The 11,669-nt window shown below is 39.8% G+C and overlaps 1 protein-coding gene across 1 annotated transcript; it reads left to right on the top strand.

The window, feature by feature from the left end:
• The first annotated feature begins 9,059 nt into the window (after nucleotides 1–9,059).
• On the top strand, nucleotides 9,060–10,136 carry LOC103733163 (probable C-C chemokine receptor type 3). Its single transcript, XM_008831931.1, has one exon. The coding sequence runs from the start codon at nucleotides 9,060–9,062 to the stop codon at nucleotides 10,134–10,136; it is 1,077 nt and encodes a 358-aa protein (XP_008830153.1).
• Nucleotides 10,137–11,669: the final 1,533 nt, after the last annotated feature.

Here is an 11,669-nt window from a genome sequence, read left to right as displayed (position 1 = left end):
CTGCCCACTGTGGATGGTACCATCCCTGGACAGGCTGACCTAGGCTGTTTAAGAAAAGTAGCTGAGCAAGCCAGGGAAGCAACCCAGTAAAAGGTGTTCTCCTACTGTCTCTGCTTCAGTTTCTGTCTCTAGGTTTCTGCCTTGAGTTCCTGCTCTCACTTCCTTCAGTGATGGATTGTGACCTGGGAGTTGTAAAATGAAATAAACCCCTTCTTCCCCCATTTGTTTTTGGGCAGTGTTTTACCACAGTAATAGCAAACTAGAACAAGAGTAGGGACAGAGACTCCTACATGGCCTTTCAGAAAACTCTAGTTTGGCTGAGGTTGGAAGTTAACTGTTATTGGTGAGTGATTCAAGGGAGGGTGGTAGTCACAAGTGCACTGGGCCTGGAGGTTTCCTGTAGCTCCTTTTAGAAGATGTGATGATTACATTGAAGCCTGTCTCTGAGTAATTTCTCTAGGGGGAAAAATATGAGCACTCTGTATGACTCAATAAGAAAGAACCAGGTGTTAATTTGGCAAAACACATAGGCAATTCATAGGACAGAAATGATGAATAATAATTACAATATAAAAAAAGATAATTTATAGTGATAATAAATCTCAATTTCGACAATAATGGCAATCTTTGCACCCATCAAATTTGCCAAGCAGTTGGGTTTGTTTTAGCTCTTTTTCATGTTAACTGAAGCTTACAAAGCTGGTACCATCACCTACAATTGTTATATACTTTCTAGAAACAGTTTAGTAAAATACATCGAGAGTTTTGGAAGTATTGTTAGAGATAGAAAACGTTCTTTGCCATATATACTTTAAAGAACTGATTTTTAAAATACAAAAATGATTGTTGAAGTATTATTCATAACAGGAATTTGGGAATAAGTTCATTCAACAATAAGACAATGATAAAATAAGACAAGGATCTATACAGTAATTGACATCACTGCAAATTATTTTTCAAATTAATTTATTTATTCATTTTTCCTTATTTTTTCTTTCCTTTTTTCTTTTTTATGTTCAAGGGAAATTTTATTGATTTAAGAATTTCATATAATGAATTTTGATTATATTCAGCCCCCATTCCCAATTTCATTTCTTCTATTAGCAAATGAAAAACCCCATTCATCTTATGAGCTGAGTACCAGGAAATCGTATCTCATTAGCATGTCAGTGATCTATAATTCTTATATACCGGTATGCCATAGTAAGGGCCAATTCCGTTTTTTTTTGTACATGGTTTCTTGGAATGGGATTTTCACTCTTAATTTCTGTTTCACTTACACTCTGCTTAGGATGTCAAGTAGGGATTTCTCTTTTTCTCAGCGGTCAGAAACTCAGTTTTCCTCATTAAAGTTGGTTGTTCACAACCTTGCATGCAGGTTACACTTTGGCTGTTCCCTGGACTCAGTCAGCACAATGACCCCACTGTGGACTAAGGCATTTTTCAACAGGCTGATTCTCCACAGGGTTTTACTGTGGGTAGAAGCAGAAGCTAGGTCCTCACAGCAGGCAGCAGTTAGCTCACAGGCCTCCAATCCAAGATTTTGAAATGGCAGTTGGGAAGTTTCACAGCTTCACATGATAGCTTTATACTGCTGGTGTCCTCTAGTCTATTTTCTGAAATATGTAGACTTCTCAGATTCCTAATGTTGTTAAGGACAGAACCCAGGTCTTGACAACCACTGGATGGTAAAGATGGTTGGCCAACCATGGGTGCCACTGGGGCACCAGGAAGGGCAGGCCAGCTTAGTGCATGTGGATGGCCAGGCCAGGGCATCTCTGCCATCTTGGCTCACCTGTTATTTTCCTCTTACTTGCCAGGTCCTGAGTTCAGAATTTTGAGATCAATATAGAGGTGCCTACCTATGGTCAGGTAAATATTCCTCTTGTGTGATAAGGTTCCTCATATGATCCATTGCACAAATTCAGTCACTTGGGTGCTGGCACACCCCAGGTCCCAAGGACAGCTACTCAGGGTATGCCACATTCCACCATCATCTTTCAAAATTGCACTCTTTTTCTTATTTTGAGACTAGGTTTCAGGTAGGACAAGCTGGCTGGAGTTTTCTATGTAGCCAAAGATGACCTTGAATTCCTGATCCTCCTCTATCCACCCACGGTATATTCCTAGCCCTCAAATCATTTTAATATACATGAGACCAGGATACAAAATCTAAGCAACAGAACACAGTATCACATGTACTGTCAATTGTAGCATGCATGGCACCAGGAAAGGCAGCGTCTCTCTCTGCACACATAGTTGGAGGTAGAGTCACTGGCAGCCAGCAAGCTGAACACACTGGTAACATTTGCTAATGTTGATCACATTATTTTGTCAGTGCAGACACAATTTCTCTAAGAAATTATATTTTTCATGATCATTTTGTCCAACTAAATAACATCAGCTTATATTCAAAGCTATCAATCACATTTAAAACACCAGTTATTAAGAGATGATGAATAAATTTTAGCCTTTGGGCAAGGATGTTGGTAAAAATCCTTGGCAGGTGGATGAAGTCAAGTCACTCAAAATGGACTGACCACACTCCGAGGCTACGGTGCCATCCTTATTGCAACAACTAATAATGATTGGCAGCACTGGAAATCCATGTGCCACTGTGGCATACAAATGCTGGGAAATATTTGCAGCTGGGAAGAGGATGCAACTCATGCAATATTTCAATCTTCAGCGCTTCGTGTGTATTGCTGGGGGGGGACCTTGTTGGGGAAACTTTTCTCAGAAAGTTCTTCTGAATGGAGCTGAGTCAAGTTTCCTCTCATGCTGTTTCATTTCTGCTGTCTGGAAATTTACTTCCTATTCAATAGGAAAAGACTCTGCCAAACTCTGTCAAAAACTCATAAAAACTGGTTTAAACTTGTACCTGTTGCATTAACAATATGCACTGGAGCTTCCTCTCAAAGGAAACTCAAACTCAGCTCCTTCAAAATACTCCATAAAAAAGTCCTTTCCATGTTAAAACAAGCTCTAAAGTATACTCCAATATTAAAATTAAATTGGTAGTAAACCATAATCAAGCTAGGGCAGATGGTGTTGACCTTAAATATGTATGCAAACTTAGAACTTCCGTCTACAGAGCTAAAATGTCACTCCCTTTGAACCAAGGATTCATAGTATTTTCAAACCTAGAAGTAAGTCATTGTGTCTTCAGGACCAGCCTAACCCAACTTGGACAAGACATTGTTTACTCTTAGTAACTACCCACTCTCATATGACTCTCTGGAAGGCACAATGCCTTCTCCCATGAACTGGGATCAATCAAGACTTACACTAAAGCTAGATGAAAAAGTCAAGTAATAAGGAGAGTCAAGCAGTAAATGCCCCTTTTGCCTGGCCCTCCTAATTGGTCTGTTTGTGTGGCTTTCATATACTTAATGATTATGCTTCTTTGTCTGTTAACCAGAAGCTTAAATCATGCTGAATGAAATTGCATTAAAGATAAAGCATTAAGTATCCTTTCTGTTTTATTCATTCAGCGGGACTTCTAGCTTACCTTTGTTTTGGCCTGAATCTCTAAGTCACTGAGTCTATATTTTCTGGGTTATATCAATTAAAATTTTAAGTTTATTGATTTTTTTTGTGGTTTCTGTCACAGTGAAATATGCCTCAAAATATTTTGTTAAAACTCTTATAAGAGAATCTCAAGCTGTGGTGCTAGACTCTAGCCTGGAGAAAGTTCTACTCCTCTAATGAAGAAAATAGAGCACTCTCACAGAGTCAGAAGTAGATTACAGACAACTGCCCTCCATCACTGGTTGCCTCAAGAATGGGTAATGCAAGGTCTTGCAGGCATGTCTAGTGGTAGATTCTAGTATTAAATGAACCTTCAAAATCTCCCTTCATTTTCAGCCAACTTTATGGTGCAAGCTGGGCATTCTCAGGGGCAATCTTTTCTGTCACTTTAATCTTTTAAACATGCTTCCCATGACCTTGAAGTCAGCATTCCCACAAATGGGTCTACTATCTTTCCTCCTTGAATTATGGCCTTAAGTTAAGTGAGCATGCCCAGGAATGTACTCCTTGACTGAACACACTCAGACGTGGTTCAAATCACATATGGATATGTAGGGACAATGCATAGGATATGTGTAACACTGCCATACTTCCTTTCTTGGAGGAGGGCATTTCTTTGGAATTATGAGTCTCATAACTTGCTGCAGGCAGTCTTTCTCCATTCTTTTGTCCTGACTCTGCTTGATTTTTTTTTTTGCACTCACCAAGATACAAGCCCATTGTATTTGGATATACAGAGTTGGACTATCAGTGCTCTGGTTTTACTTGGGAACATCTTTGGTGTTTAGCCAACTTCTCTGAGTTGATTCTCAGGACTGACTTTAGGAAGATGCTTGAGGGTAAATGATCTCTACTTCCTCAAAGTCAGAGAGGTTTGGATTACTAAAAATCTTGGAGGAGACAGTCTGATGTTCACTCAGAGGTGGAGGGATATAGCCCATCAGGGACCTCTGGGCTAACCTGAACGTTCTCAAGAAGCACCAAGACTCCTGTGCAGAAAGGGAAAGAGAAAATGTAGGTCTGAATGTTTCACAGGAAGGCATCGTAGTTCTAGCATCTGCCCAGTCACATGCTGCATGGAGGTACATGCCATGATCCCTTGAAGGGTTTCCTCAGTCTACAACAGAGGCTAGCTGAGTTTCAGACCCTAAGAAAAATTCTCCACTCCCACAGCCTGGGGTGTTGTATGTGAACTCTACTAAAAATCGGAGCAGAAAACTACCTATCCGTCTTTTCATGATTCAAAACAAAATTCAAATGCTTTACATCATATGGCCTCCACTTTACCTTTCGCAGTCACTTAGCTGCAGTTTCAAGTTTAGGTGGGTGATAATTTTATTTTTTAATTTGCCTGTTTTCAAACCCAGTTTGTCAAATCTTGTAATAATCCCTGCTTGAGAGCATTGCTTTCAATTATGGTTTAATTGGTAAAGGACTGTAGCAAAATCAAAACTTTTATAATTAAAACGATCATAAACCCACTAGAATCTACTTTTCTATTACTTCAATTTTTTCTTATTTCCCTTTAAATGTGTGTATAATATATGCTTTCATATTACAATCTTGGTTATAAATTTCTGTTCTTTTCATTTTTCATAAAATTTGTCTGTGAGTCTACTTTATCTCCAAACCCAATTTTTGTAAGCTAGTGAACCAACTACAATAGTATGATCTAATTTTTATAAATCTTGCATATTTACATAGAAAAAATTTGCCGTGGTAAACTGCCTGATAAGACTTGGGATGGCTTTCCATTTTGTTTTGTATTTTTCTTATTATTATTTATTATCTTATTGTACCATCATTTTTTTTCAAAATATACAAAGCCATTTTGTAATATGAATTCAAATCTCTTGACTATTTTGGACGTGAATGTTCATATCCATTCAGACTATGTAGACTGATGATAACTGTATTGGTTTTTATATATCTGACTCCAGGTAACTAGGAAACTAGGACTAGGCTGCAGACTTGGAGAGCCTGTGTACGTCCTGAGTTTTAACTTTAAAGAATGAGAGTTTATGTCTGACCCAACCTGAAAAAGAGACCATGCATTACCATGCATAGATAGAATTTAGAAGTCACAGATGAATGAAAGATGCTATCCTTAACTTGTATACAGTAATGGATTCTCTTTTACAGTTTGACTTATTTTTAAATTACTCCAGGGGAAAAAAGAAAACAATCAAAATAATGCAAGGTGAGTAGAAGCTACCGTGCCTTTGTCCCCCAGGGAAGCAGCTCTATTCCTCATCTTGTTAGATGCATATATTTAGTTCGCGCTCTGTGATTGTAATAAGCCATGTTGGGCAGTTTTTTCTCAACTCCTGTGAAGTTTTCTGATGATGACAGGTGCCCATGATAAAAGTTAGTTGTATCAATTCCATTTTTCTTTTAAAAACCTGAAATGTGGCCTGGAGAGATGGTTGAGGTTAAGTGGCTGCTCTTGCAGAGGACCTGGGTTCTGTTCCTGACACCTTCTTCTGTCCTCCTCGGGCCATGGCATTACATGCAAGTGGTGCACTTACATACATTCAGGTAAAACATATAAACACACAAAAATAAAAATAAGGGGCTAGAGAGACAGCCCAGCAGTTAAGAGCACTGGGTGCTCTTGCAGGGGACCAGGGATCAATTCCCAGAACCCATGTGGTGGTTAACTACCATTGGTAACTCCAGTTCCAGGGGATCCGGTGTGCCTTCTGACCTCCGTGGGCATTACATGACAGGAGTGCACTTACATAAGGCAGGCAATAGACTCAGAACATAAAATAGAAATAATAAATACAATATTTAAAAATAAATTAATAAAAATACAAATAAATAAATTAAAAAACCCTAAAGTGTATCACTGATCAGTGGGAGAAGCATTTTGGCAGAGCTGTGCAAACAGATCACTAATTCCATTTCATTTGGAATGATTTCTCACTGTTTTTCTTGATATTCTTCAGCTTTTCAAGTGTAAAATGTGATCTGATATATACCGCCCCATTTGGTCTTCACTTGATCCTTATCTACAGATAAGTGGCCAAGACTCAGAATTTCAGGATCTCATAGTCCATGCCTCTGGTTGAAGGCTGGGACTGGCTCCTTCCCTTCCCTTCTTTGCTTTCACTCACTGTGACTACGTAGAACCTCACCTTTGGGGTTCTAGCATCTTGTTAAGCATCTTACTATGAAGCAAAGACAATGCCTTGGTAACTCTGACTTACACTGAGAACTGCCATTAGTTTGAATATTCCTGTCCTCGCACTTGTCTCTTTCTCTCTGCTAGGAGAAACTTAGTGTGACCCGCATGAGCAAGCAGATCATGGGTTAATGCTCCAAGAAAATTTTGCCATGTCTGCTTTTCCTCTTTCTTTGCTAGAGTCAATAGACTTGGGAAAACAGATGCTGACATTCCAGCTCCTGGTTTAAAGAATTAAGTCAAGCAAAGTATTCTCTTGACCAACATCTCCTGCTCATTTTTGTGAAACAGACACTCTTGGCATAGCACTTCTTACTCAGTATTGTCAAAAGCAGGAAAAGGAGCATCACCAAGGTGGATGTTGCTTAGATTTATACCTATTTCAGTTTAGTGTTGCTCTCAGTTTGGGCTAGAGTTTCTTTTACCAATAGTGGATGGTGGTTATTGAAGATACTCATAACTGGTCAAAATGCTAAGAATAACTGATTGATGAATATATATATATATATCATCACTTCCAAGGCTCAGGGAACATTGGGGACAGAGTAAGTGGGAAGAAAATAAGAACAGGTGGAAGGGGTGCAGTGCTGTGGAACAGCTTTACAAGCACGCGTGGCTGTTGCACTTGTGGACTTTCACTAGCTGTGATTACCTGAGAAAGATCTGCGCAAATTTGGGCCCTTCAGGGGCTAATGAGGATCCAGCTCTCTCTGAGGATCTGTAGGCAGTTAACTGTTAGTGGCAGAGACTCACAACTCTCCCTCTCTCCCTGGGGCCTCTAGTCAGCTAATGGGTCCCAGAGAAAGGAAAAGATATTGTCTTCAGTGGTGTAGCCACTGGCAAGGGGCCCATGCTACTGAAAGAAACCTGTCATTCACACTCCTATAAGATCATTGGGTCACACACAAACAAGGCATGAAAGAACAGGGCACTAGTTGAAAAGATGAAGAGGATCAGAGGGAGTAGGAAGGGTATAAAAGAGGTTAATGAAGTGTGAACATGATCAAAATACATCATATATGTGAATAAAATATCATTAAACCCATTCTTATGCATACTCAAAATATGCTAATAAAATCATACCTATTTTAATGTTTATTAACAATTATTACAGCTAAATCAGCAAAAGCTACATTTAAAATTTACTGTATTTAAATATACCAATGAGAGAATTGCACACAGATACAAGCTAAAGATCTACCAAAACATTTATACCTACTTGTTAGAGAATTTTGAACTAATTAAGTTACTTTGACTTTCAATTTCCCCCCTACCTGTGACAGGCATGTGGCACATCATTAGAGCCTTGAAGAGGCATGGTTATCACTAATAATTACATTAATTACTACTATTATCATAAGCATTTTGCCATTAAATATGAAGATAATGACTTTGAAATTCATAACATAAAAAGCCAAGTAATAATAATTATATTATTATCCAGTATTTTTCCTTTCTCAATTAAAAACCCAGAAGTCAATACTCACGTTCTTTACCACCATCCACATTTTTATTTCTTTCCTGTGATGGATCATGATAATTTGAGAAACTCGAATCTTTGATTCCTCACCTCTACTTATAGCCTTTCTATCTTTTAAATGTTTGCTGAACAATCTCTCCCATCCAAGTGCTTTTTAATATTTTATTTATTATTTTTAGTTTATGTGTATGTAAGTGCACCTGTGGTGTGCAGTGCCCACGGAGGTCAGAGAAGGTGTCAGATCCTCTGGAACTGGAGTTGTAGAAAGTTATTAGTCACCACGTGGGTGCTGGGAACGGAACCCAGATTCTTTGCAAGAGTAGCCAGTGCTCTTAACTACTGAACCATTTCTCCAGTCCCCTCCTATCCAAGCATTAACTAGGCCTGCTTGGCTTCTGAGATTAGATGAGATTGGGTGCATTCAGGATAGTATGACTGTAGAGTAAACAATCTCTAAAATGTTTTTTTTTTTTTAAAATGAATTAACCGATGTATAAACTTTAGTTTTTGTTTATTAGTATTATATATGTGAATGTGTGTATATGTGTGTAAGATGTGTGTGGGGGAACATACATGCCATGGCACATGTATGGAGAACTTTGTAGAGTCAGTTCTTTCCTTCCAACTTTACCTGTGTGTGCATGTGTATGTGAGTATAGGCAGCAGGCATGTAGAGGTCAGAGGGCAACTTTTTCTCTCCTTCCAATGTGAGTGGGGATTGAGCTCAGGTCATCAGGTTTAGATGCTTTTAACTGCTGAACAGCCTTGCTGGCTGTAAGTGAATTTCTTTAGTAAGTGATCAACTGTTGTGTTTCACACAGTTAGATGTGGTATTTTTTTTTTATGACAGGGACAAGTGGAATGGTGTTCAATATAGTTGAAACTGAAACTTCAGTTGAAGTCTTTGGGACCACACTCTACAACAATGAGCTTGCTCTCCATTGTGAAGTCAGCCTCAAGAAGCTGGGGACCTGGCTCCTGCCTCCACTATACTCCCTGGTGTTCATCATTGGCCTGCTGGGCAACGTGATGGTTGTGGTGATCCTCACAAAGTACAGGAGGCTCCGAATTATGACCAATATCTACCTGCTCAACTTGGCGATTTCTGACTTGCTCTTTCTCATCACGATTCCATTCTGGATTCACCATTCTGGATGGAATGATTGGGTTTTTGGCCATTACATGTGCAAACTCCTCTCTGGATTTTATTACCTGGCTTTGTATAGCGAGATCTTTTTTATCCTCGTGCTGACGATTGACAGGTACCTGGTCATTGTCCATGCTGTGTTTGCCCTTCGAACCCGGAAAGTGACACTTGCTGTCATCACTAGCATCGTCACCTGGGGCTTGGCAGGGCTGGCAGCCTTCCCTGAATTTGTCTTCCATGAGTACCAACATGATTATGGAGAGTCTGACTGCAGACCTCTTTATCCAGAGGGAGAGCAGGACAGATGGAAGCGTTTCCATGCTCTGAGAATGAACATCTTTGGTCTAGTTCTCCCGTTCCTCATTATGGCTTTCTGCTACTCAGGAATCATTAAAACTCTGCTGAGATGCCCCAATAAAAAAAAGTACAAGGCCATCCGGCTCATTTTCGTCATCATGGTAGTCTTTTTCATTTTCTGGACCCCATACAACCTGGTTCTCCTTCTCTCTGCTTTTTACACCAAGTTTTTTGATAACAGCTGTGAACAGAGCAAACATCTGGACCTGGTCTTGAAGGTGACCGAGGTGATCGCCTACACTCACTGCTGTGTCAACCCAGTCATCTATGGTTTTGTTGGAGAGAGGTTCCGGAAACATCTTCAGGTCTTTTACCAGAGGCATGTGGCAATCTACCTGGGAAAATGCATTCCATTTCGTCCTAGCACAAAAGTGGAAAGAACTAACTCTGCCTCGCTGGTAGCAAGGGAGATGGAAATGTTTGCGACACTGTAGTTCAGGCGCAGAAAACTGCCTGCAGATGGACTGGGAGATGAAGCCAATCAATCACAACCACCTAGGTATATGTCAATCATTTACAGTTCCATATAACACCGGAACTCTCAAACACCTCAGAACATACGTACAGATTGCAATATCTCCACGTGCACCAAAGTCATCACTACGAGCTAAAGGCTGGCCAGGCAACACATGAGCAATCGTGAAAACCACAGCTTGGTGCTAGTCTCTGAAGAGTTTCCTGTGCCTTAATGTACTTGGATGCTAGATTCTCCATGCAGTCACAAGCAGGGAACCTTACCTTCAGCCAGGTATGGACACCAGTGAACCATCTCACAAAAGACAGAACTCAATTACTGTATTTCCTAATCTTTTCTTTCTTTGCTTGATGAATGACTTTTATTTTTCTTCTTTTAATATTTATTTTTGGAAATGGATGAATACTCTTGCAAGAGGATGGAATGGCATATTTTGTCTAAATTTCCTTGGCAGTCAAATGAATTCCTTTTCACATCAAATGACCAAATTTCCCATAAGTGATTCCCATGAATGCATACTGTACTCCTGAATGCTAGTCTCTTATTGTAGTGTAGACTAAGGACTTCTGCACTGAGAAGCTCAGGTGTAAAGAGGAGATATGTAGGACTTCTGGGTGTACTGTGCAGCCCTAGTTCAGTGGCTCTGACTGGACATCACAAGCACCTTCATGGTGCACTAACAAACATGTATATGGATCCCACCCCACGGCTTCTGATTCAGCAGGTCTGGGTGATGCCTGAGTGTCTGTATCAACACCAAGGTCCCAATTGATGGTGATGCTGCTTGTTAGAAACCACACTTTTGGAACAACTGCTACAGCTAAAATACTCTAAAGACATTTTAACACTTCACAGGGTCAGAGGAAGTGTAGCCCACTCTTTGGAGTGCTGCGGTTGGCTGTCATCCTGGACAGTCTATAAGAGATACCAGCCCACCTGGAACACATTGGTGTAGTAGGAACTTATGATCTGGCAGCTTTATTCATCTGAGTTTTTCTTGTATGTGTGCATTTAATACCCTGCACCAAAGGCTGTGAGAGGCACATAGATGAAAGAGGCATGTGAACTATAGCCTAAGGAGAAAAAAAATCTTCTGAATGATGTAAAAATATTTCAAAAGAAGTAGACATGGCCTAGGTCCTCATTCCTTTCTCTTATCCTTATTCTAGGGGAAGAGAGTTCTCAGCTTTTGCCCAACTTGTGTTGTACTATGGCTTTTTCATAGATGATAGATAGATATATGGATGGATGGATGGATGGATAGATAGATAGATGAAAATAAATATAACATGATCATCCCATGGCTATTTTGGAGTGGAGATTTTCTTGGCCTGGTAGCCGTGGTCCCTAACTGAATGATATTTGGGTCTATGGTAATGGTCATGAATCTATTGATACTCCGGGGGTGGAGGGAAGAAGAAGAAGAAGGAAGAAGAAGAAGAAGAAGAAGAAGAAGAAGAAGAAGAAGAAGAAGAAGAAGGAGGAGGAGGAG

Source organism: Nannospalax galili, unplaced genomic scaffold (genome assembly GCF_000622305.1).
Source record: "Nannospalax galili isolate Female #2095 unplaced genomic scaffold, S.galili_v1.0 scaffold536, whole genome shotgun sequence".
NCBI lineage: Eukaryota > Metazoa > Chordata > Mammalia > Rodentia > Spalacidae > Nannospalax > Nannospalax galili.
Note: the sequence above shows the minus strand (reverse complement) of the source record. Positions and strands in the feature narration are given on the sequence as shown.